Here is a 26,548-nt window from a genome sequence, read left to right as displayed (position 1 = left end):
GGCCTCAAGAGGGTTCGGAGTACCAGGTGGGGCTCCCAGTAACGATGACAGCTCAGAAGCAGAAATCAGAATCTGCTCAGCGAGGAGCCTGGCGGAGACCAGGAAGCAAGAGGAAGGAACAAGAGGCAACGGTGGCCAAAGAGCAGTGCAAATGGGCTGGGGCGGGGGGGGGGGGGCTGGGGGGCTGGATGGGTCTGAATCTCACTTCCAAGCAACACCAGACAAGCTTGCCAGAAAAGACCCCGTCAGGAGAAGTGCCTCCAGACTCTACTCCTGGAGTCTTCTCCCACCCTCAGGTTGTGAGGCTGTCCCAAATCCTGTCACAGGCCCCTGTGGCCATCCTCTCCATTCTCTCTTCTCTCCCAGGGAGCCCAGCCCAGCCCCGAGTGGCCGCCCAGTCACCTCCACCCACGCAGCCCAGGGAGCGGACTGCGGGCACGTTATTCAATAGGTGCCACCAGCAGCCACCTGGAAAGCTGAGGAAAGTCGATACCCTAATCCCAGTGCCCGTCTCTGGGGAGCAGGCCCAGGGCCGCTCCCTGTTGCTCCTAAGGGGAGGGCTGCTGGGGGCCGACGCCCCAGTGAGCCCAGCCCCTCCCTGATCGGTGTCATGGTGATGGCCCTATAGAAAACAGCCAGGTTGCTTCCAGAAGGGAGCCAGCTGTGGGTCCCAGAAGGAATGGGTTGAAAGAGCAGGAAGACCACCGGGGTGGCTAAGGGAACAAAAGAGGTGACCCTCACCTCCCAAGCCTGCCCTTCCCCCAACCCAACCCAGCCAAGGGCTCTTGATTTTGCAGATAAGATTGATGCTTGCTGCCCCACACCGGGAGATCAGCCCCAACAATGGGGTGGGTGAGGGGAGGGGGGAAGGTGGGGACGGAGTCCTGGCTGTTCTGGTGGGGGTGGGATACAGGGTATGCTGGGCATTAAGGCACCGTGACTGCTCTGGGAGGCAGCTCAGTTGTTCCATGGGACTCTGGACACACAAGCTTGGGCCTGGTACCAGCTCTTCAAGGAAGCCATGATGGATGGCGAGAGCTGGCCTGGCCTGAGGGTGACATATGACTGGGCAGCAAGGGGGCACTGTCCTTAGGGCAGGTTGGGAAGTGACCAGGAGCTCAGACCAGAGCCCTAGGTTTAAAGGTATCCTCTCCTCACCCAGGGTACAGAGGGCTTGGCTGCCACTGCCCGCTGCCCCACGGTCCTGATATGGCTTCAGTTCACCCTAGAGGACCTTTCCCACCCAGGTCTGTACGGACTGAGGAATGTCGGACACCTCCATTGGCAAAAAAGGAGCTACTCTAGCCCCTGGTCCTGTCTTTCCTGTTTCCCAGTGGGAAGGCCCCTCTTGGGAGCCCAACTGGGGTGGGATCCTGGAGAGAAACATATGCTCAAGCGGGGGCTGCTTCGCCAACGCAACACGCAGGGGCCCTGAGCCAGCTTCTCCCTCTGGTTCTTTTCTCCTGGTGCCGGCCAGAGACCCACCCAAAGGAGTTTGGCTCAGGTCTCCCCAGGGCTGGGCAAGCCTGGGACGGAGCAGGCTGGTACGTGGGCTGCTTGCTGCCTGGCTGGACACCATCCAGGCTGGCCGCCCCATGCCTGCCTGCCCCGCGGGCACTGCATTCTCGTCCCTTCTCATCCCTCACCCTCCTCCCAGAAGCCACTGGATTTAACTCCTGCAGGCTGTCCCAAGACCGACGAAGACCCTCAGGGAGCCTGTATACTTGGGGCCCTATTGAAATAAATAGCAGCTACCGTTTCATGAGCACTTACTATGTGCCAAGGACTGCACTAGGATTTTACGTGCACTTTCTCATTCAAACCCAACTATAGTCCTGCGAGGAAGGTATCATTGCCCTCGTTTCCCAGAGAAGGAAACTCAGGTCCAAAGAAATCACGTAAATGGCTCGAGTACCCAGCTGAGGGGAGAAGGCAGGCTCGGAACCCAGATGTGGGGCAGCACTGCCCGACAGAAACAGGATGTCAGGCTGGCAGGTAATTTAAAATTACACTAAAGTAAAAACAAACGAGAGAAATTAACTTTAAGTATCTTATTTAACACGATATACCCCAAACTGTTATCATTTCAACATGTAATCCACTTAAAAATATTTAACAGCATTACTGTTACTTCCTCTCGTTTGTACTACGTCTTCCAAATCTGGTGTGCATTTCACACTGCTAGCACATCTCAAGTGCTAAGAGCCACATGCGGCAGGTGGCGGCCACAATGGCCCGCTGATATTTCTAAAGGCCTCACTCTCAACCATTACGCTGTCAGCCCCAAACGCTTTTCTAAATCAGCCCCCAAGTTTGAATCGGGCACCATGACCTTATAAAGCACCCTTATACCGGACGACAACAATGAGCCAGTGGCACTTGAATCCCATTTTTAGGAAACCCGTGCCACCTGCCCTTTCCTAGGGCACAGGAAACTAAACATTGCCCAGAGGGCTATGTGGTGAGTTGTTCTGTTCCAGGGGAGAAGGAAGGCCAAGGCCAACAGTCAAGGATGGCCTTCAGAAGGGGCCCTTTGTGCTACAGGGAAGCCCCAAAGCCAGCAAAGGTGGATTCTTAGGACCCAGGGGGTTGGGAGTGGGGTAGAGACTTGGTGGCCAGACTCCTAGCCCCAGCCCATTGCAGAAGAAGGGTGAGGCCACTTCTGGGCGGAGGCCTTCCATCAGGGCTGACACATTTTCCTAATGGTGCTGAAGGCCATCCCTTAGGGACAGAAGCTACCTGGACCCTTCCTTGCAAGGAGCTGATGCAAGCAAGCCTGAATTCATGCCATGGCGATGGCTCTTATGTGGCCCAGAATGTGACGGGCAGAGACACCCAGCAGGACACTCAGGCCCTCAAGGTCAACCCAACTATATGGCCAAATGGATGTGTAGGCAATGGAGTCAGAGAGAGGTGGGTTCCAAGATACACCCCAGCTATGTGGTAAAGGCTCATTAGCTGAGAGCCCTGGGGCCAGCCAGCTGAACTGGCCAAGCTTCAGTTTCCACATGTAGACCGTTGGGGGCTAATACCGGCCTCGCGGGGCGGTCGTGTAGATTAAAGGACGTGAGGCATGTTTAATGCACAGCACGTTATTGAACACTTACTATCAACTCACAAAATGCAGAAAATAATACCCAATTTGCAGGGTTGTCAGGGGAATCCATGAAATTAGCATCGATATCTTTATGGCACGAGGCTGGACGCTAGAAATTTTGAGTCTCCTTCCCCGGCAGGGCTACTCAGAGCAGCAAGATGAACACCTAATATCTAATATCGGGATGGAGAACCCTGGCTTCTCTCTGTAAAAGGCTTGCAGCACCAATGAAACCCTGGCTACGCCCCTTCCTCCCCTAACTCCTAAGTGCTCCCCCACTTCCCCAGGGCCCCATGGGGTGGGAAGTGTGGAGAGGAAGAGAAGGGCCCCTATCTAGACATACAGAGAAGAGCGCCCCATTCTCTCTCTCCAATTTAACTTTACAGGAACCTGGTAAGAACCAGGAGAGAAAGAGACCCCAAATATGTGGCTTAAGAGCAGGAACCAACACACAAACTATCACACATACCCATCTATTTAAAATCCAGACACCCTGCAGTTCAAACCCTGTTCTGCCCTCCCAAACTCTAACTTGGTCGGTGTGAAATGGCCTGCCTGTCCTGGGAAAGAAGCTGGTAGGCTTCCAGGTAACGTGCCCACGCACCCACCTTGCTGCCTGGGGGGTGCCTGCACTCTTTTCTTTCTCTTCTCTTTTCTTTTGTTTTCTTTTCCTTTCCTTTCCTTTCTTTTCTTTTCTTTCTTTCCCTCTCTCTTTCTCTTTCTTTTTTTTTTAAAAAAATTTTTTTTTTCAACGTTTATTTATTTTTGGGACAGAGAGAGACAGAGCATGAACGGGGGAGGGGCAGAGAGAGAGGGAGACACAGAATCGGAAACAGGCTCCAGGCTCTGAGCCACCAGCCCAGAGCCCGACGCGGGGCTCGAACTCACGGACCGCAAGATCGTGACCTGGCTGAAGTCGGACGCTTAACCGACTGCGCCACCCAGGCGCCCCTCTCTTTCTTTTTTTAATTTAAGTTTTATTTATTTTTTAAGTAGGCTCCATGCCCAACATGGGGATCAAACTCATGATCCCGGGACCAAGAGTCGCATACTCCAACTGCCCTGGCCTGCACCGTTTCTGCCTCTGGGATCAGGGTCAGGTCTGGCACGAAACCACCCCAAGCTGGGCACTGACACACTGAGACACACACATACAACCCTCTTATGCCATCAAGTCTCCCCCAAACCCTGCAAGGTGGGGTATTGGTGTTCCCATTTCACAGAAGTAGAAGCTGAAGGTTGCAGGCCACAGTGGAAAATTGGGGTACCAGAGCCAGCTAACACAGAAGCCCAGAATTTTAGCCTTCTAGTCTTAAAATGGAAGCTTCCAGCAGGCAAGAGAAAAGAGTGGGTAGGTACTGCCTGGAATTCTGATCTCTGGGTGTGCCCGAAGCGCAAATGGGCCCAGGTATGCTGGACTGACATGAATTAGGATAAAGGTCCCTGGTGGTTATCATGCATTCATTCGTTCAAAAATTATGTGAGCCCCTCCCTCCTCTGTGCCAGGTACAGCGCTGGGGATATAAACACAAAGAAGACACAGTTGTTGCCCTCTTCACCACTGCAGCGGAGGTCAAGATCACGAACAGATGATTCAAATATTGCGTGTTCAGAGCAATAAAAGATGCGGGACAGGGAGGAGGAGGTGAGCAAAGAAAAGGCTCATTCTGGGGGTGCCCCGGGGGCTCAGTCGGTTAAGCCTCCCACTCTGGATTTCGGCTCAGATCATGATCTCACGGTTCATGGGTTCGAGTCCCACATCAGGCTCTGCAATGCGGAACCTGCTTGGGATTCTTTCTCTTCCCCTCTCTCTACCCTTCCTGGGTTCAATCTCATGCTCTTAAAATAAATAAACTTTGGGGGGGTGGGGAAAGCTCATTCTGTCTGCAGGGTCAAGGAAAGGCTCCACAAGGCTGTGAGTGGTTTTCGGAGAGTGTGCCTTGTGGAGAAGGGGACTGATAAGTCCCCAGGCTGAAGGGTAGCATCGGGATGTACTGGGTTGCTGTACTGGGATGGGCTGTGGAACCCCCTTTGATTATTTGAGAACAGTGGCCTCTCACTGAGCACTCACTGAGCACCAGGCTGGGACACAGATGCACTTGCCCAGGCAGAGGCCGATCCAGGGCTGGCTGCCCCATGGGTGGGCATGCAACAATCACTGTGAAATACTTCTCAACTCAAATACCAACAGCGACGTTCGCTGAGCACTTACTTAGTGCCAGGCACAGAACGACTGCCTTTCAGACCGCCCCATGTGATCCCAACCCCAGGTGCAAGCTGTTAGGCTCCCACCTTACACAAGAGGAAACAGAGGCCTAGAAAGGTTAAGATACGTGGCTCGGGGAGGCCCAGCTAGTACAGCTGAGCTGGCTCAGGCCGGGCCAGGCACCACTGTGACTGTGGGAACTGTGGGCAGGGGCGTTGCTGCGCCTTTCTCCGAGGGGGTAGGGAGAGTCACCGACAAAGCAGGTGGGCAGAGCTCCAAGTCCCCTCCACCTGCTCCTCCAACAGCACTACAGGCACCCCCACGCCCTCTGCCCTGTATGATTCTTGACCCAGTCTGGTCTTTCCAGTGAGATGTCACCTGCCACCCACTCTTCGTGCAGCACTGTCCCACATAACACCTTTTTCACTTGTGAGAGCCAATGAAGATACCCTAATAGCCCCCACTTTGCAAACATATTCAGGCTAAAACTAACTTAGTAAAACTCAAATTCTTTATAGGAGATGCCTTTTAGGGAAAAAAATAACTCTTATTATGTTTATTAACTTTTTTTTTTTCTTTTTTGCAATGACAAGGGTGGGTCACCTGCATGGCCACCATACCAGAGTTCATGGGAATTTCCTACCAGAGGCACTGGCTATGCAGGAAGATGAAAGGGTCCTCGCACAAATGCCTGAGCAGAAAGAAAGGTGCTCAATTCAGCATCCACTTGGGGCTTGAGTGCTTCCCATTATTTGTAAAATTCTAGAGAAGGCGGGTGTCACTGTGTTACAACGCACCCCACTTTACAGATGGGAGAACCAAGGCTCAGATAAGTTATGTGACTTGACTGTTGACCTGAAACCCCAAGAGGCCTGGTGATGGTGTCCCCAGGACTGGCTGGAGGGGATTCTACTCCCTTCTGGCCTAACAAAGCAGGAACAAACGCAGTTGTCACATGACCATCGGGGGGATCGGATTCTGTGGTCACCTAGAAAGCAGGAAGTGAAGCTCCCCTGCTTTTTCAGCAGGCATGGTGGGAGCGAATGTGCTAGGTCAAGCCTCCATGTTCCTGGCATCATCCACCTCCCCACCCGGGCCCTCCTGCACCCAGCAGCAAAAAAAAAAAAAAAAAAAGAAAGAAAAACTGAAAGGGCAATGGGAGGAGCTGAACATAACAGTATCTTGGTGGGGGATGGGGGCGGGGAGGTGGTTACTTGTGCCAAAGTCCAGAAAAAAGGGGGGGGGGTGGTGGGAGAACGGCAAATCGATGCACTCAGCACAAAGTTCAAACTGGATTTCTGCCTGGGACCAGAGGTCAGGGGTTCCAACTCCGCGGTGTCAAGCCCCTGCCAGGGATGCTCCCACCCCTCCCCCACCCTTGCCAACGCCAGCTTGGCAGTGGCAGGAAGTGGGAGCCTGGCGGCCTTGGTATTCCCAGCACCCAGCTCTGGCTGGACGGGGCTCCTGGTGACCTCACTTCCACGAAACCAGCTGGTCCTCTCCGGCTCCACCTTCTACCTTAAGGCTGAACAGTGCCCTTTCTCTGTCCAGGGAAGCTTCTGCTGGCACCATGGATACTCCTGCCACAGGCTGCCACCAGGTGGAGAGCTGGTGCTAGCCAAATGGGCCCTGAGAGGCCTAGCTCCCCACAATCTGCACCCCAAGGCGTCCCCCTTCACTCCCTGGGGACAGGAGGCTCTCATCACCACTCCTGTTTTGCTACTGACCCTCCTGCAGCTGGTCCACACTGGGATCGTTTGGGGGAACACCAAACTTGGGCAAAAAGTAACCAGCCTGCTTCGTGTCCCAGGACTGGAGTGAGACAAGATGATGACAGGGCAAGACCACCTGCCCCTGGTGAGTGCTGCTGGCCTCGGGACACCAGACCACTCTCCCCGCCCTCCCCCCAGCCCGTTCCCTTCTTCCAAAGTCCTCCCCTCCCATTCCCAGATACAAGCTGGCGCTTACTCCTCACATTCCTGAGACTCATAAATCCTCCTGGGTGGCAGAGCCACCACCACCTCCGAGACGCCTCTGCACCTCCTCCCCGCACCCCACCCCCACACTTCGCCCTGAGATGGCGGGGCTTCGTCTCCTCTTAAAAGTCACACTGTACTTCAGGAGGATGAAGTCCAGCCAGGCTGAGGTTAATGATACACACACCAGCCGGCGGGGTGGAGGGGGGGGTGGTCGGGGGGTGGGGGGAGGTGCGGGGAGAAGCCTGTGGGCGACCCCTCCCCTCCTTGTGCTGGGGCTCGGCACAGTAAAGGGGCGGTTATTCCTCTTGCTTTTTGAAATCGGGGAGGCGGTTGCTTCACCCCAGCTTCAGCTACCACCCACAGGGGCCGTGGAGGAAGCTGGCACCTCTGGTGCGGCTGGGAGTCGGGTGGCCGACGTGGGGCGGGATTGGGGGGTTCCGAAGAACGGGAACAGATACCGCCAACAGAACCGAGGAAGGGGGACTGGGCTCCCCTGAGCCACCCTCCTTCACCCCCACTCCCAAAGGCCAAGGGACAAGAAGTGCAGGTGGCAAGGCGCTCAGGATCCCAGCCCAGTCAGGGGAGGGAGGGGCGTGGGGGTGGCGGCACGCAGCCCCAATTCAGCAACTGCCAGTTTGACCTGTCGGCGGGAGGGCGGAAGCAGCCTCCCGTTCGAGGATCTAGTTTCAGAAAGACAAGGCAGGCGCGGGGATGGGCGTCCGAGGGGCGCCTGGGTCTCTCCCGATCCCCACTCCCACCCCTTTCCAGTCGCGGCTGGGTCCCGGCCCACACTTACCCGCTCCGGACAGCTCTTCTCCACCTCGCGCGGTTCTGGCGCGGCGGCCTGCGGCTCATTTTCGCTACCAGCCCCCTGCGCCTCGGTGGCGGCCGGCGGCTCGGCCTGCCCGGGCCCGTCTTGGGCTCGCAGCAGCTCCTCCCGGACCTGGACACCCAGCTTCTGCAGTCGCTCGTCCGTCTCGGGGTCGACCACCAGCAGGCGCACTGCGTTGAGCGCGGCGCGGATGCGGCTCACCACCTGCTGGTGGGTCTCTTTCTCTACGTTCTCGCCGTTCACTTCCACCAGCCGGTCTCCGGCCAGCAGCCCCGACTTCTCGGCTGGCGAACCGGGCTCCACCAGCCGGATGAACTGGCCCACCTTGCCCTTCTCCCCGTGCAGGTGGAAGCCGTAGCCGTTCGGACCCTTCTCCAGGCAGCAGAGCCGGGGTAGGGGCGCCCCGGCCGCCGCGTCCGCGCTCATCTCGCCCGGCTCAGTGGTGCGACGTGGGGTCCTGTTGGGGGCTGGGGGCGGGACGGTCCAGCCCTTCTCTCCTCCCTGTGGACCGGCAGGCAGGAGGGAGCGCAGGAGGGAATCCCCGCGCCTTCAGACTGGCTGAACAAGCAGGTGTGCGGCGAGCTGTGGCCCCGAACTGCTAGAAGTTGGAGCAGGAACGCGTGGACCAATCCCCACCCCGCGCGGCGTCTGAGCGATGCCGAATCTGCTCCAGCCCCTTATTCCGGGGGCGGGGTCGCGCCGAGGGTGTGGACACCAAGACCCAATCAGAAGCCACGAACAGGGGCGCTCGGGCCGGGTGAACAACTCTGACCAATGGGAACGCTCAGGGGCGGGGCCCAGTGCTCTGCGCGGCGCCCCGCGGGGCAAGAAGAAAGAAGGCTCAGGAAGTGGAAGTGTTTGTTACCAAGTGGCCGGAGTTGAGGCGGGGGGCGGGGCGAGTTCCTGGTACTGGGCGGAGGGACCCTTAGGCTCAGTTCTGGTTTTCCTACATTTGGCGGGGATTGTGGAGAGCCAACCTTTGGGTAAAGGAGTCTAACGTTTTAACAGCCTTTAGCTAAAACCTTGTGTGCACTCCAATGAGGGGTGGGAGCGACTGTTGCCGGGGAAACCGCTCCAGCTCCGGGGCTGCAGGGTCGCAAAAGTCTTACGAACAAGACGAGGTGCACCTCTGACCCAACACAGTTGTTTGAATAACGACATTTTCCCGTTCGTGGAGTCACTTTGCGTTGTCCAAGGACACGCTTACAGGGGTGCGGGCTCTCATCCTCGCTGGGACTGTGTGAGGGCTCAGCAGGGAGCCCAGGCTTCCCCGGGGCTGCCTACTGAGGACAGGCCACCTAGGACAAGGGTGTGAACACTGGCGTCAGCGTTTGGCTAGGGAAGTGGGGGAAGAGAGGCAGAACAGAGTCTGGTAACCAATCTCTGAGTACAGCGAGCAGAGGATAAACAGCCCTGGCTTTTTCCAATAGAAAACAAAAAACAAAACAAAACCAAAAAAACCCGAATGGGACCATCAGATAAACCTTTCAGCTCCTGGCCCAGGGAGAGGCTGGGGTGCCGGTTGGTTAAGGGTGAGGTGAGCAGTTGGGGGCATTGAAGGATGAGGATCAAATGATTTGGGCAGTGACAGTTCCCCCAACATGCATCATTTCAACACGATCTCCCCTGTCCCCTCTCCGTGCGCACCTCAAAGAAGCAGCGGACAGGGTGTACTTTCCAAATTCTGCAATTTAATTCTGAAAACACAAATGCGGCCCATGTGATTCGGTCTCCTGTGACCTGCCTTGGGCCCCAGAAGAGCCCAGCAAGGTCAGGCTCCTCCCTGCTTCGCCTGGGAGAAGCCTAGGAGAGTTTCCTTATCAGGCCCAAGTTGGAGCTGCTGACTCTGCTCAGAGAGCAAGATTTCTGCCTTGAAAGCAAATGCAATAGCCTCAGAAATGTGAAGTGTGTACTTCTTCCTCTATCCTCTCCCTTGCCCTTGGCCTGGAGAGCTAGAGTAAAGGTGCCTCCAGGTCATGACCCACATATCTCCTGTCCACCTCCGTTTGCTGTAGTCAGGGACCTGGGAGACCGGTGACTTTGGCCCTACATAAACTCTGCTGACTCTCACCTCACCCCAGTCTTACTCAAATGACCTTGTTTTGCACACTGTGTTGGTTTACCCAGTAATGGGTGACTTCTCACTCCCTAACTTGGCTCAGTGGGAGGAGAGATGGAGAGTTTTGGCCTTGGTGTCTGTCTGGAAGCGAAAAGGCATGAGTGGTCACGGAGGAGACAGCGCTTGGGTTTGGGGGGATATGTGTGGTGGGGTGAGGTTTGCTCAGTTCTGCCTCCCATCTGCTCCAGAAGTCAGAGGTGTCTCCTTAACTGACTCTTAATCCAGTAGAAGCACTGTGGCTGCTAGAGGTAGGCTGTGGGGGTGCATACCTGCCAAAGGTTTGAGATAGGAGAAAAACCTGGCTGTGACCTCAGGTGTCTAGGGGCACAAGCAAAAAGGTAGAGAAGACCAGGGGTTCCGGGAGGTGGGGTTCCCCTGGGACCCAAGGTCCAGAGAACAGGAACCAGATGTTTTCGGCTTGTGAGCTGGAGGAAAAGGGGCACATGTCCCAGAGGGGGGCTAGGAAAGCCAGAGGCAGCCAAACAGATAGACTTAGTCTGGATCACTCCTCCCCCCTGCACCCACAGAGCTCCGTCACTGCCTGATCTCCACATCTCTTATCTTCCCTAGCCTTGGTCTAGCTCCCGGCACCAGGGACCATCTTACTGGGGAAGACTGTTCCCTGGGAGCTGGAGGAAATGAAAGTTGGGGGTCTGCTTAGCCTCTCCCGTTGAGGCGAAGGTGGCCACAGGGTCACATCTGGCCCTCACGCTGCAGAAGTGCGTCACTGCCCTCTGGTGCTGAACTGAAGCAACACCACCCTTGTCAAGGTTAGGAGGGAGCCTCAGCCCCCCAAGTCCAAGTAGCAGAAGGCAAAAGGGCCACCAGCTCCCTGCCTTGTTTTTCTGGTGCCCTGCCTCCCCCCTCCCTCCCTTTTTGTTTTACATTATGTGTCATTAGGATGAAATAAATATTTTACCCTCCCCCAGGATGCAGGGAAACTACGCAACTAGGGTAGGGGTGGGAGTACAGCTCCCGCTTGGGAAGGGGCTGTCCACTGGGTCCCCCAACTCCCAGCCTCGCAGAATAAACCAGATCTGGGGGGAGAAGGCTGCATCCGTGGGGGCCTCTGGAGCCCCCTTGGTATTCACAAGACGGAGCAGCAGCTGGGTCGTTTCTTCTGGGACTCCACAAAGTCTCGGATCTGGAAGCTGGGCCCATCGGGCTGCCACAGGGCTCTGTATTTCAGCTCCCTTGAAGAGGAAGAAGCAGTGGGCTGGGCAGGGAGTGAACAGCTGCACCCTCCCCACTCCCACAGCTCGGGGCTACTGGACGCAGCATGCACAATGTGGTTGGGCCAGGGGCTGGGCCAGGGGCCAGGCCCTACTGGATTCCCAGATGGTGCCACCCTGCCCTGCACGGTTCTCTTCCTTGCTCGGCTCTTACTTGGCAATGGCCAGAAAGGCTAACTCCACATTCATGCCCGTCTTGGCGCTGGTCTCCATGAAGGGAACGCCGTACTCCTGCCAGGAAGAGAATGTCCTCAGGGCCAGCCTCTGGCCGTCCCCACCTCTCACCCTGCCCACGGGGAGTCACTTACCCTGGCCAGTGTCTCTCCGTCCTCCGAACGGATCACCCGTTCACTGCTCACATCTGCCTGTCAAGCCCAGGTGGGTCACTCTGGGGAAGAAAACCTCCACCCCCAGCTGCCCCTTCTCAGGCCCTGGCTGGCCCTTCTTTTGCCTGAGGAGCAGCCACTGCCTGCCCTCTGCTGGTGGCCTATGGGACTGCGGGTGGTAGGCCCACCAGGCCCCCCGCCCCGCCCACCAGGGTTTCTGCCTTGTTCAGGCAGTTACCCAGCTCCCAGCCAGGGGATCTCACTGCCACTTGGTGAGATGGGAAACTGTCCTTCGCAGGGGTGTGGTGACCAGCCTCAGAGAGATGACAGTAGTTGGGGCTAACCTTTGCTACTTTCAGCGCCTCAGCTGTGACCCTACTACTGTGATCTAATCGAGGCTGAACAGCTGGGTGTCCCTGGATCTCTCAGACCGCAGCTTGGGCTCTCCCTGGAGGGGAGAAGCTTTAAGAGGGCAGATGAGATGGGCTGAAGCTGCCACATAAGTCTGACCCTTGCCGTGGAGTCTGGAAAGAAACCTGTGCTGGAAGGATGTCCAGCTAACCCTCTGGGGCAACTGTGGGGCTGGGTGGAGCGAGTGGTGTGGCAGTGGGGCAGGAGGTGCGGGGATGGGCTCGCTCACCTTGTTGCCAAGCAGCATGATCACCACATCCCTCTGGGCATACTCGTGAATCTCAGTGAGCCAGGCCTGTGGGAGACGACGAGCTGAGCCAGGCCAGGCCTGAGACCCAGCCCTTCCCCCCTCCCTCTCCCCTGCCCTTCTTCTGTCCTGTTGGTTTTCCTGGGCTACTCACTGCCCTCCCTGAATTCTCTCATTTGCATCTTTGTACTGGCCTCTCCAGTCTCGATCAGTTTTTCCTAGCCAACCCCAAATGCCGCAACTCCCTGTTCTAGAGAAGCCGAGATGGCAGAGCTTTCTCTCCTAAATCAGCTGGGAGTCATCAGCGATTTCCTGGCTGCCCTGCTGAGGATTCTAAGGCCACCTCAGGGCTCAGTGATCAAAAATACTGTGATTGATTAGTGATGTCTACCAGGAGCATGAAGTCAGAGGTGACGAGTGCCACAGATCTCCATCCTCTTTATAAGCTGTTTTATATCTGTATGTTTTGGTTTCTCCTCCCCCCCCCCCCCCACCAAACCCCACCCCTATTTGCTTGGCAACCCCTGAGGTCAGGCAGCTGTGAAACCTTTATGGTGCTGTGCACACAGTGGGTGTTTGTACTTGTTGAATTTTATCCCTACTCTCTTTTAATGGTTTGGCGGGGACAGAACTGCTCACTGCCTGAATCACTGTCTTGCAAGCTGGGCTGGATGTATGGGTAGAGACTTTCCTGCCTGGGTTCTCCCCTTGGCCTCTGTGGGTAATTGTCCAGGGTGGAGCTGGGTACTTTCTGAACACTCTGTCATGAAATGCGCTCATGAATCACGGGCAGGGCCAAGCAGGTGGCACAGGCACCCAACAGCCTGCCTGGCCTTTATGCCCACATGCTGCCCAGGAGCAGTTTATTACTTCTGAGTCACAGCTCAGGTGTTTTTCAACAGGCAGCGGTGTTCTGGGTTCCACCCCTTCCCCATAAAGCAGGAAGCAGTCCTAGCCTGCAGAGGCCCCGCCCCGGCTGCTTCTGGGTGGCCTGTGGAGGGGACCTACCCGGATGTTGTCGAAGGAAGATTTGTTGGTGATGTCGTACAGCAGGAGCAAGGCTGCGGGAGGAAAGAGAGCTCACACAGGGGACGTGGGGCGGACGGCTGGGCATTACGCGTGGGCTTGGGAAGGACTCACCCTGGGCATCTCGGTAGTAGGCATGGGTGACGCTGCGGAACCGCTCTTGCCCGGCGGTATCCCAGATCTAGGAAGGGACAGACAAATGGTCAGAAGGAGGCAGCCTGCGGGGACTCTGCTGGGTCGAGCGAACCCACTCTGGAGTGTAAGAGATGTGTGGGGAGGTGGGCTGTTTTCTGCTGTAGGTGCTCAGGGCCTTCTGAACATCTGACGGTGCCCCGGAGGGGGGCATTAAGTTCTCAAGCTGGGTCAGGCTATAGCCCCTTCCCTAGCCCAGGGGTTGGGGGTGTCCTGTCTCCTAGAGCAAATGAGGCCTGGGAAACTGGCGGTTGGGGGGTGGGGGGAGCTGGAGCAAGCCGAGGCTTGTCTGAAGGCATGTGGAGCTGCCTTTGATAGAGGGTGCTGGGAACTGCTTTTTCAACAAATATCAAACAAACAAAAGCCATTTCCTCTGGGCCCCACAGGAAATTGCCCCAGGCGGAGGGCAGGGCTGGGGGCCTTCTGTGGTTTGGGTGAGGAGCAGGGGCGGGGCTCCACCATCACCCTCCTTCCCCGGCAGCCTCCTTCTCACCTGCAGCTTCACCCTGACACCATCCACAGTCACCACTTTGTTCTGAAAGAGAAAAGGGCAGAGGGAGGGTGGATTTGGAAAGCAGGGGAGGCTGGGGTCCTAGGCATCCAACAGAGCAGCAGACATCCTGCTGGTGGCTCCCCAGGGCTGAAGGGGGTGCGGTGAGCCCGGGAGGCATCTCCAGCCAGATCACCTCTTCAGGGCAGCAGAACCCTGTCTCCAAATATCCCCGTGACACAGTTCTCCCTTCTGGGGACTTGTCTGCTAACATGCCAGGGCCGGAGCCCAAGAACCTGCCTGACTCTCCCTAGACCTCAGCAGGCAGCACAGGACTGGGGGAGCCCCCGCCTCTTTCCCACTTCCACTGGTCTCTCCTGGAGCTCCGCCCCATCCTGCCAAGGCGAGCCCTTAGAGATAAGAACCACCCCCCCCCCCCCCCCAGCATCCTGGGCACTACAGAGGCTCGATCAGCAGAATCTGCTTTCCCCTAGCTGCTCACTCGTTCTCCAGAGGGAAGCTTCAGTTCTCCTCCCATTGGGAGGGAGGCACCCAGCCTCTGCACAGCCTCCTTCCCCCCACCCTCCAGCCTGGGTTAGACCTTACTCTCCCGGAACCTTTGTGCTGTGTCCCTGCTGCAGATCTGTAAACATGGGTTCCTCTAGACGAGAGGGAGGGAGCCTGATGAGCTGCTCTCTCCCCACAGGGCCAGCCCGGCTCTTCAACCTAATGTAGTGCTGTGCTTCTGGGAACTCCAGAAAGACAGAGAGACCTCTGAGGCCTTGCCAGAAGGGCCCAGCTCAGGGGGCAAACAGCAAGGGGACCGAAGGCCAGGAAACTCAGCTCACACCCTGGGATGTGTCTGCCCTGTTCTGGGGCAGAATTGTAAGACTTATCCTATAGGTGGGCAAGGAGCCCACCATGCCCAGACTCCTTGAACCTGGCCACCTCTGTGGTCCCTGGTGCCCTCTGGACAGTGAGCCACAGCAGCTCTGAGGAGCCAGGGCAGGCAAGGAGAGGACAGCACCCTGGGCCTGAGCTGTGGTCCCCCTGGCTTGCTGCTGGCAGGAGGAGCCTACAGCCACCTCACCCTGAAGTCTATGCCGACGGTGGCTATGAAGGTCCCGGACAGGAAGGCCCCGTCTTTGAATTGGATCAGGAAACAGGTTTTGCCAACGCCTGAGTCTCCCAGAAGCATCACCTAAGAGATGGGGGCAGAGGCAGTTAATGGGGAGTTGGGTCAAATTTCTGGGCATCCAGGGAGAGAGGCCCTAGAAAGAGGGGCAGAGGGCCAGGGACGGATGCTGTCAGCACTGAGGGGCACCTGCTTCTGGAAAGCCCGCTGCTGCCTTCACCCTGCCTCTCCTTGGCTCCGCTCATTTCTCAGGCCCTCCCTCTGACTCTCTTGTCCTCACCCAATTTCCTGGAAGCCTGTGTTGAGACATCAGCACTAACAGGTGAGCAACTGTGCTTGTTGGCCCCAAAGGACCACCACACTTACATGGTCTAGACTCTGGCCCCATTCTCCCCTTGCCACACCAAGCTGGGATTCCCTCTCTGTCAGTGTGGATTCTGCATGTGTGAGCCTGGGTGGATGGGGCTATACTGCCCAGAAGGGAAGTGTTAATACCTTGGACAGGGATTCCCACCCACGGGAGGGTATCAGATCTGATGGGGGAGGGCACTGTCATTTGCAAGGGCATATTCTAAAATTACGACTGCTGTTTTTTTTTTTTTGTCACAACATTTACCTGGAATTTTCTAATGACATTTAATGTTTACAAAAGGGTTGCATGAACTAGGGAGGGTTGAAATTGATACTGAAATGGGGAGACAATGAATCTGAAGTTCCTTCTGCAGAAACCTCTCCAGTGGGACAAATGGCGGCAAACTGGCATCCCCGGGTCCCTGTAGGGGAGGGAGTGTGGGGGTGTGTGTGTCTTTCCCCTTTATTCTTGGCCAGTCACTGCTCATCTATCTTCTTTTGAGGACAAGTGGGGGCAGGGGAAGGGAGCCCTCTGTCCAGTCATTCCTCAATCTTGGAGACCAGAGGTCTGGACTAATGCTGGAACTTTCCCAATTGGCTGCTTACATACTTAAAGGATTGAGCATAGACTAGGCTTGAGTTACTTTTGAGGCTCTGACCTTGACAACGGAGCCCAGAGGCTTTTCTGGCTGTGGGCTCGATGTACTGGGATTAGCTAGCTTTGGTGGAAAGGTAAAGGGTCTGAGCAAAAGGGATACAGAGGCTGGGGTCCTGGCTTCTAAATGGCCTACTGAGGGACGTTAGGAAGATTTCTTAACCCTTCTGTGGCATGGTTTCCACGGTGACAAGAAGGGAGAAAGGGTGATTTCATTGAGGCCTCTTTAGAGTTGGTTAACGCCTAGGACCAATAAACTGCCTGAGACTCGGGAAAGAGCAGCCCAGGGCTGGGTAGGGCCTGCCTGTGGCCCCCATTCCCTCTAATTGGGTCCAAGGAGCTCCAGCCAGGCTCTTCCCAGGCTGGCCTGCACTCAGTCTCCTGGGGCAAGCCTGGGGGAAGCAGGCTGCTGGAGGCCAGGGGTCAACTCTCCACAGATGCTGCTTGGCCCAGGGAGGGGGGTGGGGCGGAGGGGGGTTGGTGGAGAGCTGGGGGCTGGGGAGCCCTTGGAGCCTGTGCTGCTCCCTGGCTCTGCATCCTAGCCCTTGAGCGGGGAGGAGGGAGGGTGACTCCAGTATACTTTACAGATCACGACCGCCTTAAACAAAAGATGCCCACCACCACCCACCCAGCCAGGCAATTCTACCAAACACAAACAGCTGCCCAGCCTTGCCACCTCCTTGGCAAATGGCCCAGCTGGACTGTCAGGCCAGGAGGTCAGGTGGTCCCCACCAGCCTAGGGGCTGGCCCTTAGCAGCTCCCCCTCCCCTGAAGGCACAGGGGCCCATTTCCTGCCACCAGCCCACACAGGACGCCTATCTTAACGGCTCTGGGTGAGTAAGTGACTTACAGACTGGCTTCCCCTGAAACAACGGGGGGGGGGGGGGGGGGGGCGCGGGTGGAGGCCTCAGTTCCTGGTGAGAATGAGCCTGGGGTGGGGGTGGGGGAGGAAACCGAGGCACAGAAAGAGGCAGGTCTCTTTCAAGGCCACGCAGCATGAGGCAGGGCAGCCCTCACTCATCCCCAAACTTGCAGAGGAAGATTGGAAGCCCTGGGCTCCCTCAGCACCTCTTTCAGAGTTCTAGGTACCTGCCTCCGCCATGCGCCCCAGGGTGGGGTGGGTGGGGTGGGGAGGTGTCTGTCTTCCACCTTCACCTGCTTCTGTAACAGGGCAGCTCTCTAGAGGAAACCGGCCTCAGAGAGCTGACTTCAGCTCCCTCATGGGGGACTTGTGATGAACCAACAAAATCTTTCTCAGGTTCTAAAAATTCCCAGGTGGGCCTGCATTTTGGTTAGCAACATCCTCCTGGAGGAAGGCGGGAGGAAATGGCTGCAGCAGTGGAAAGGGAAGGGGTACGGCTTGGGGGCAGCTGGGGACCTAAAGAACTTCAGGCCTAAGGCCTTGAAACTGGATGTTAAGTCTCAGGGGAGAGCTTAGCTGGGAAAAGGGCGTTAACGACAACTGCTCCGCCGCCAGGGGGCGTCCTCTCTGCGTCTCCAGGCATCCCTATTTCCCAGCATTCGGGATGCCTGTGCCCAGGAGGGTTGAGCGCTTAACCTTTACGCAGAGGCATGGGGTTCCCGGGAGATCATATCGCCCGGGGTGTGCAGAAGGAAATTGGGTTGGGGTCGCTGTGTGGGCAGTCAATCGCTCCTTCCGACCTTCCTCTTCCCACCCTCGCTGAGCCAGCCCAGACGTCGGCAGTCTCCACCCTTCCTCCCTGCTCCGGGAGACCCGGCTCCCTGGGGGAAGGGCTGAAGGCAACGCAGACGCAGCCAGCCAAGAGGCTTGGGCCAGGGTCTCAGGGCAAAGGGCGTGGGAAGGGCTGGCCCTCAGAGCCGGTTGGGGAGTCCCCAGTACTGGGCACAGTGCCCACCCACCTTGCCCGTGACATCGTAGCTCGGACTGCAGGGCGGGGAGTGCTCGGGCGCCTCTCCATCCCGGGTGGCAGCGGCGCCAGACATGCCCGTCACGTCTCCTGGACGAGAGGTGAGCTAGGACTGGTGGCGGGCGGGGGACAGTGCCGGGACCTCCCCGCCTTAGGCTCCACCCAATCCTTCCCCCCTCCACCGCCCCAGCCCGGACCCCCACAGGCTCCTCCCTATGTCTCGCCACCCCGAAGATACCTGCCTGGTGCAGGCTGTCTCGCGAGGGCGCGCACAACCACAGGTCAGCGCCAGAGGGGCAGGCGTGCCCCGAGCAAATTGGGCCGGCTTCGTGCTCCGAGGACGTGGAACGAATCCAGCCCGAGGACCGGTCCCCAAAGGTCGCAGGCTGCCCGGGCTAGGTTCCCACAGGGAGCCGTCTCCGGAAACCTAGCCTGTAGCGCTAGGTCTGGCAGCGCTGCGACCCGGGGTTCCGCGCCCGGGTTCCCGCTGCCGCTGCACAGCGCGGCCTGCAGGGGGCGCCCGAGCCCCGGCCAGCTGGCGGCCGACCGGCGTCCCCCGGTCGCGGTTGGGGTGGGGGTGAGGTTGTGGGCTGGGAAGGCCCCGGTGCAGCGAGGCACGATTTTTGAGAGGAGGCGTGCATTCTGAGCACAGCGCACAGGCAGTTTTGCTTTTGCTAATGCACCCCAGCCCGAGCTCCTCTGAATGTAATTTTATTTACCCACCGAAATTCACCTTGCATCACATTTACAACTGTGGCTTTTCGCGGCCCCTGGTGGGTGCTAGGGTTTTGACCCTTTAGCACAGATCACCTCTCATTTCTCCCTGATCTGTTGGGCTGTGCCCCGAATGTTCCAGCATGGGAAAGCCTCCCCCGACCCCAAACCTCCCAATCTCGGCGCCCCTGAAGGCAGGGCTGGCCCTATTCACCTGTGCTCCTTAGCCCCTGTCCCTGAGCAGGCCTTAAATATTTAGTAGTAAATGAATTCATGGAGTCGTGGATCATTTTGAGCAGTCTCAAGGACAACCCAGGAATCCTGCAGTTCCTGGTGGCAGACAGTGGGAGTGTGGCCTGGGTGGCCCTGCCCTGCGCTTCAGGGGCTAACCGCTTAATTACTCCTGTGCCAACATTCTGCACAAGCACCCACAGCTTACCATGGAACTGGGTGGCTGCATTACAGCGGGACTGACCGAAGGCTGTGTCGGGGGAGAAGGGCATCGGTACCTCTTGACTTAGGTGCTGGGGGTAAAGCGCAAGGGGCAGATGTGGCTTATGGGTGACTATAGGCCTGGTGGGGACTGTGTGCACACATTCCTCTAGCCCTGTGAGTCTTGGCATTGGCCAGAGCTATTTTCTGGAGCTGGGCTTGCCATAACCTCTTGTGTACATAGGGTGGGGCTCAGAGAGCCACCTACGGGATCAGAACTCTGCAGATGTGCGTTTATTGCCTGCTATTCAGAGGCAAGAGTCTCTTGCTGCAAATACAACCCCAGTCCATTCAGTGTCTCAGGCTCTAAGCTCCTGAGGGCTCACGAGAACCCCGCAGGGGCAAACGTTTTCAGAGCCAGAGGGTAATGGCCGAGGAGAAATGAGAGAAAGGAAGTGAGTGACATGGCCCTCGCTCACCTTCCACTGCAAACCACACTGTTACGGGTGTCCTTCAAAGCCTCTATTGAGGTCCCAGACCCTAGTCCCTCAGAATGTGACCTTATTTGGAAAGGGGGTTGTTGCAGGGATGATTAGTTAAGGTGAAGTCATACAGGAATAGGGTAAACCCTTAATCCAATATGACTGATGTCCTTATAGGAAGAGGAGCAGACACGCAGGGAGAAGCTGGCCATGTGAACACAGACGCAGAGATCGAGTGGTGTATTTACAAACCAACAAATGGCGAGCATCGCCAGGAGCCACCAGAAGCTGGAGGAGGCAAAGAAGGAGACCCCCGCCTCCCGCCCCCCAGAGCCTTCAGAGGGCTTCTAACTTCCAGCTGTGGTTTGTGTTGTTGGCTCAACCAAGATCCTCCTTTGTCCTGTGGTAGGTTTGGGAGAGCCAGATCTGTCCTGTCTCCGCCTGCTTTGGGCTCTCAGTGTGATTACACACTTTCTTCCTTCTGATGGGCCAGTCGTCTAGCCTTTCTTACCAGGCTAGTGGCAAAATTTGGAGGTCCCACCCCTCCGCATCTGTGGGGTGTGAGTCACAGTCTTTAGGTCCGCATCCACACCAACATTCATCCCACTGTGCACCCTCTGAGTCTGACAGGCAGAAGGATGGGCACGGAGTGGGGGAGAAGGCTGGTGGCTGTGAGGGCTCCCCCTGACCTTGTGTGCGGGGGGGGCAGACTGGGCATGGGCCTGAGGTGGGGGATGCCTGGCGTGGCAGCCTGGTCCAAGGCTTCAGGAATTGTCTGGGAAGCCTTGCTCTCCTGGGACTCAGCCCTGCCCTTCCCAGCACTCTGGAGCCTGCTCATGGGAGAAACCTGCACTCTCTGGCCAGGCTCTCATTTCTTTTTTACTCTGAATCCCGGCCACCATGAGTCCTCGACTTCCTTGCTGTGACCCAACCAGAAAGCCTAGTTTCTGGGGTTCCCCTTCTCTCTTCCCGCCAGTGTGGCCATCCCAGTCCCGAGTGTGGTCCTACAGGCCCTGTGCCCTGCTCTATCCTGATCCCGAGGAGATCCAGGAAGAGACAGAGTGCTAAAAACAGAACTTTGACCCTTGGCCTGCCAGCTCCCTAGGACCCATGTGACAGTGTTAAATTTGGACTGTGCTTAAAATTTTAAGCCGTCCCTTTGCCTCTCCATATTCTTATTGCCCTAGAAAGTAGACCTGAGCAATCTATATCAAGATATCCTTTCTAGGGGTGCCTGGGTGGCTGAGTCGGTTAAACATCTGACTCTTGATTTTAGCTCAGGTCATGATCTCATAGTTCGTGAGTCCGAGCCCTGCGTTGGCCTCCATGCTGACTGCGCGGAGCCTGCGTGGGATTCTCTCTCCCCACCCCTCTCAAAATAAATAAATAAACTTAAAAAAGGAGGCATTCTTTCTAGTTTCCAGTTGTGTTCAGCCAAAGGGGAGCCCCAGGAGATGTGGGAACAGGAGGAGAGCAGGGTAGGGGGGGGAGCTGACTTGTATCCTGGGGTAGCTCTGGGAGGGTTACCATGAGTTGCCGTGTTCCTCCACTGAGGGTCACAGGTCCTGCCGGCCAGCTCTCTCCATGAAGCTTTGTGTCCCTGAGCTCTGGCTTCGGTTCCCTCCCCTCATTTTTTTAGGCTAGGGTTGGAGTGGAGGCCCTGTGTATGCACGGCCACTGCACCATACCTCCTGGTTCCCCAACACCCTGCTTCCACCTTGGTAAGTAGTCTTCTTGTTAAACCTCCCTGAATGATCCAATGTGAGTGTCCACCTGCTTCCTGCTGGGACCCTCACAGATACACACTGGGGCCCCAGAGTCTGGGAGGGCTTACTGTGAATCCGATGCCCACGGTGGCCGAGAAGGAGCCAGGGATGAACTTGCCCTGGTCGAACTGAACCAGCAGAGATGTCTTCCCCACACCGCTGTCACCCACCAGGATGGTCTGAAAGGGAGCAAGAGAGGGGTGAGCGTCTGCAGTGTGCATGGGGCTTCTGAGATGCCATTGTGGCTGTGAGAGCAAGCTCCTTCTAATGCACGCGCGCGCGCACACACACACACACACACACACAGAACTCTTGATTTCCTATCAAAGTCACTGAAGAGGCATGAAAGTGTAGGAGAAACCTTGTCACCCCATGTTGATGAATATCTGAAGGGACCGTGAGAACTTGCCTCTCAGACTTCCGACCAAGAGGGCATACTGACTGACACCCACTGTGCTCTCTGTGGTCCCCCACAGTGTGCTTGCACTGAGGACGTGCTTCTTACAGGCAGTTCCCAGCCAAAGGCACGGTATGGTAGGGGCACTGAGGCAGGTCTGTCACTGGGAGCCACAAGATTCCCCTAACGGCCGAATTTGGCTTGAGGATTTCCTCACCATTTCACGGATCCTTCCAGAGACTTTCACACAACCTTCCTGCCCTTTCTCCTTCGCTTGGGGTCATACCTGCTTCATGATCTGCGGGCTCTCCCCACCTCTCCCAGCTTCCTACCCGATTTCTTTCATAAGTATTTCACCTAATAAAATCCCTGCACTTGTAATTTCCTTTGGCACCAGCTTCTCGGAAGAGAATGTCTGGAGACATGCCTTGGGAAGAGTTTATACTTGGGTCATGGAGCAGGGCATTGGAGACACAGCATTTCAAGGGAAACAGAGTTTCAGAAAGAAGGGCCTGGCTACTTTTGTACATGAAGGAAGCAGTGGGGAGAATTAGCCTGGGAGGTCAGGTGCTATATTTGGAAGAAAATCATAAGCAACAGACAGGAAATATACATGCACCTGGAGGCCTGGGACTGACAAGCTCTCAAAGAATGAATGAATGAATGAATGAGTGGGTAAATGCCTTAGTTTCAAAATGGATAGTAGCTACTTTCCAAAGACAACCCTTCAAGATCACTGGAAAGGCTTAAGAGATGCCAACTTTAGCTGGACTCGTAAAACCATAAAGATATAAAAACCCCAAAATGTAAAAGTGTAATGATGGACAGGTTCTCCTGGGGTTGGACCCATGGTCCCAACATTGTTTGGCTCTGACAGTGGCACTGAGCTAGCAGCAGGGCAAACATGGGATTGTTTGTGATGTTGACTTTGAATGTCCCCTGACTTGTGGTCCCCCATACCCATTTCCAAACCAAATTCGATTCAGCTTTTATTTCCTCCTGGGTTAAAGGGCTCCATTTGCTTGTGTGCAGTGGCTTTAATAATTTACATCTCAGGGGCCCTGGGTGGTTCAGTCAGTTAAGCTTCAGCTTAGGGCATGATCTTGAGGCTCATGGCTTTGAGCCCCACCTCCGGCTCTATGCTGACAGTGTGGAGCCTACTTGGGATTCTCTCTCTTTCCCTCTCTTCCTGCCCCTCCCTCACTTGCACTTTCTCTCTCTCTCAAAAACAAGTAAATGAAAACAATATAATAATTTACATCTCAAATCCAATTTCCTCAGGCTTGAAGAGGGGCTTCCTAGAAAGACTATTCCAGAATGTAAAGGTTCAGTCCGCTCATGTCCACCTTCTTCATTTATTAAAGGATATAACGTATTGACATTCTTTTCCCCTTTATTCTTTTCCTTTTCCTTTCCCTTTCTTCTCTCCTCATATGAAAACATTTCCATCTTAATGGGAATTTCTCCGGTTTGGTGGGAACACGGTTCATGGTGACAAGGTTCAGCATTTCAGGTCCTGCTGAATCCTGTCTGGGGGCAGGGGCAGGATGCTGCCGCCATGTTTTGGTGCAGAACTTCTGAGAATCCTATGTTCAAACCTGGCTTCTTGGTTGGGAGGAAGATATATGTGTCAAGGTAGGAAGTAGGAAGATAGGATACACTTGATTTGATCAAATTAAAAAAAAAATTTAATGTTTATTTATTTTTGAGAGAGAGAGAGAGCATGAGCTGGGGAGGAGCAGAGAGAGAGGGAGACAGAGAATCTGAAGCAGGCTCCAGGCTCTGAGATGTCAGCACAAAGCCCGGGGCGGGACTTGAACCCACAAATCGCGAGGTCATGACCTGAGCTGAAGTCAGACGCTTAACTGAATGAGCCACCAAGGTGCCTCTTGATTTAATCATTTTAAGCTTGCATTTAGAATAATAAAATATTGAGACATGTGGTCTATGGGTGTCCATTTGTATTCTATTTTTTTTTTAAGTTTATTTATTTATTTATTTTTATTTATTTATTTTTTTTTTAATTTTTTTTTCAACATTTATTTTTATTTTTGGGACAGAGAGAGACAGAGCATGAACGGGGGAGGGGCAGAGAGAGAGGGAGACACAGAATCGGAAACAGGCTCCAGGCTCCGAGCCATCAGCCCAGAGCCTGACGCGGGGCTCGAACTCCCGGACCGCGAGATTGTGACCTGGCTGAAGTCGGACGCCCAACCGACTGCGCCACCCAGGCGCCCCTCCATTTGTATTCTAAACGTTATGGATGAGGCTGCCTAAATCCATCACCTTAGATACACTATGGAGTTATTCTCTTCACTCAACAGCTGCCAGGATTTTCCTGAAGATTCTCCAGGTTGGCCCCAAATCTCACTGCTTGGAGAAGCTGAATGTCAACTTTGGATCCAGAATTTCTATTGCACCTTCCCTCCTCTGAAGCATTTGTGAAAATGTTAATGAATCGTGGTTCAAACAGAGACCTCTGTGCCAACTCTGCCACTATTCAGACAAGTGTTTCCGTTCTGTCTTAAGTCAGTTGGTTTATGTTTGTATTTGGCTCCATCCATTCCAAAAGGAATTTGAGGAATTCAAAACCCGCCTACACCAGAGGCCAGGTAATGATACCGCCTGAAGCAATCTTCCGCCCCAGAGTGACCTGGCTTGTCCCTATATCTGAGCATTACATTTGCTTTTAATTTTTTTTTTTTCAACATTTATTTATTTTTGGGACAGAGAGAGACAGAGCATGAATGGGGGAGGGGCAGAGAGAGAGGGAGACACAGAATCGGAAACAGGCTCCAGGCTCTGAGCCGTCAGCCCAGAGCCTGACGCGGGGCTCGAACTCACGGGCCGTGAGATCGTGACCTGGCTGAAGTCGGACGCTTAACCGACTGCGCCACCCAGGCGCCCCTACATTTGCTTTTAGATTTCCTGGCATCCACGACAAAATGGGAAGCTAGATGGGGTATGTAGTATTTATTGCCTGAGTCTTCTCAATGAGTATTTTCTGTCGGCATGCGATGTGGAGAGGAATCTCTTATGTGGATTCTTATATGAGGGGCCTCTAGTGACAAAATGGAAGAGTTGGGATTTTGCAGAGAAGGTGAAGCTTTTCCTATAGCTTTTCTATTGACTCTTTTTTTTATATAAAAAATTTTTTTAATGTTTATTCATTTTTGAGAGACAGAGAGAGACAGAGCATGAGCAGGGAAGGGGCAGAGAGAGAGGGAGACGCAGAATCCGAAGCAGGCTCCAGGCTCTGAGCTGTCAGCACAGAGCCTGACACGGGGCTCGAACTCACGAACTGTGAGATCATGACCTGAGCTGAAGTCGGGCGCTCAACCGACTGAGCCACCCAAGTGCCCCTCTATTGACTCTTGCTAAAAGCCAGGGCCTGACATTAAATCACACTTCAGCAGACACTTCTCAGTGGGAGCTGGGCAAATGTTGCCTAAGCGCTCTGCTTTCCTGTGACTTCCTGACTCAAGGGGAACACTTAGAAAACCTAGGTGAATGGGGTGGTTACCATGGCTCCTAATTGACTCTGAGCCACCTTCTTAATCAGACAGGGAATTCAGATGCCATAAAGAAAAAGATAGATAGATCTGACTGTACAGACATAAAAATGTCCTGGTTGACAGAAGATACCAAAATGAAATGAGAAATGATGGAGAGGAAATATTTGCAAGATGTATGACAGACAAAGGGTTAATACACGTAGTAGGGTAAAGAGCTCTCAAAAGAAAATCTCAGTAGGAAAGTGAACAAAGAATATGAGTGCATAGATTGTGTGTGTGTGTGTGTGTGTGTGTGTGTGTAAATGTGTGTAAATGTGTCTACCTGGCCAGGCTATAGCATGTAGTTATTCAATTAAACACGAATCTCTATGTTGCTGTGAAGGTATGTTATAGATGTACACATTATATATTACAGATATACAATCGGTTGACTTGTAAATCTTCAATAATCTGGATGGGCCTCATCCAATTAATTGAAAGAACTTAGAGCAAAACTGAGGTTTCCCCGAGGAAGAAGAAATTCTGTTCAAAATTGTAGCATCAGCTTCTCCCTGAGAATTTTCAGCCTGCCAGTCTACCCTACAGATTTTGGACAGGCCAGCCCCCCAGAGTCACGAAAGCCAATTCCTTGAACTAAACATCTCTCAGTATATTTCATCCTGGTATGTTTCTCTGAATCAATATAACATATAATGCTTTGGTAAAAGTATGATAAGGGTCAACATTGGCTGAGAGTTGGGGAAGCAAACACTCGTACTTAACACCATTGGTGGGAACATACGTTGGGGCATTTGGAAGAGCAACTGACAATATCTACTGACGTTACAAATACAAATTCCTTTGTCTCAACAGTTCTATGGCTTTAGTGCACAAGTTCACCAAGATATGTGTACAAGGATGTTCATCGCAGCATTTGTAAGCACAGATAATCCAGCAATTGGGACTGCTTAAATAAACTGTAGGGGCGCCTAGGTGGCTCAGTCAGTTGAGCGTCCGACTTCGGCTCAGGTCATGATCTCGAAGTCTGTGAGTTCGAACCCCGCGTCGGGCTCTGT

The 26,548-nt window shown here is 54.9% G+C and overlaps 2 protein-coding genes and 1 long non-coding RNA gene across 7 annotated transcripts in view; 1 reads left to right on the top strand and 2 right to left on the bottom strand.

Annotated features, from left to right (window-relative positions):
• SLC9A3R1 (SLC9A3 regulator 1) overlaps positions 1-8,788 on the bottom strand; it is a 17,959-nt gene extending 9,171 nt beyond the window's left edge. The window contains exon 1 of the mRNA XM_043585193.1: positions 8,079-8,788. Within this exon, the coding sequence (XP_043441128.1) occupies positions 8,079-8,540 (462 nt within the window). The 5' untranslated portion in view covers positions 8,541-8,788. The remainder of the gene's footprint in view (positions 1-8,078) is intronic.
• LOC122485870 lies at positions 6,535-26,548 on the top strand. 3 transcript variants are annotated; one of them, XR_006297973.1, is made up of 6 exons: positions 18,177-18,288; positions 19,993-20,220; positions 24,303-24,590; positions 24,902-24,940; positions 25,909-26,155; positions 26,346-26,548. It is a non-coding gene; the product is annotated as an uncharacterized LOC122485870 (long non-coding RNA). The 3 variants fall into 3 exon arrangements; XR_006297972.1 differs by lacking the exon at positions 18,177-18,288 and adding an exon at positions 6,535-7,160 and having other exon boundaries at positions 25,909-26,548; XR_006297971.1 differs by having other exon boundaries at positions 25,909-26,548.
• RAB37 (RAB37, member RAS oncogene family) overlaps positions 9,786-26,548 on the bottom strand; it is a 56,027-nt gene continuing 39,264 nt past the window's right edge. The window contains exons 2-10 of one of the 3 annotated variants that reach the window (XM_043585194.1): positions 21,650-21,760; positions 15,248-15,358; positions 14,161-14,202; positions 13,590-13,656; positions 13,458-13,510; positions 12,432-12,497; positions 11,774-11,830; positions 11,620-11,696; positions 9,786-11,426 (exon numbers count right to left, since the gene is read on the bottom strand). In XM_043585194.1, the coding sequence (XP_043441129.1) occupies positions 11,321-11,426; positions 11,620-11,696; positions 11,774-11,830; positions 12,432-12,497; positions 13,458-13,510; positions 13,590-13,656; positions 14,161-14,202; positions 15,248-15,358; positions 21,650-21,760 (690 nt within the window). In that variant the 3' untranslated portion in view covers positions 9,786-11,320. Of the gene's footprint in view, positions 11,427-11,619; positions 11,697-11,773; positions 11,831-12,431; positions 12,498-13,457; positions 13,511-13,589; positions 13,657-14,160; positions 14,203-15,247; positions 15,359-18,179; positions 18,270-21,649; positions 21,761-26,548 lie in introns of those variants that run through there. The other 2 variants (XM_043585195.1, XM_043585196.1) reach the window with 2 other exon arrangements.

The sequence above is a fragment of the Prionailurus bengalensis genome, chromosome E1 (assembly GCF_016509475.1).
Source record: "Prionailurus bengalensis isolate Pbe53 chromosome E1, Fcat_Pben_1.1_paternal_pri, whole genome shotgun sequence".
In the NCBI taxonomy this organism is placed as follows: domain Eukaryota; kingdom Metazoa; phylum Chordata; class Mammalia; order Carnivora; family Felidae; genus Prionailurus; species Prionailurus bengalensis.
The sequence above is the reverse complement of the archived record's forward strand: the minus strand, read 5'-3'. Positions and strand labels throughout refer to the sequence as shown.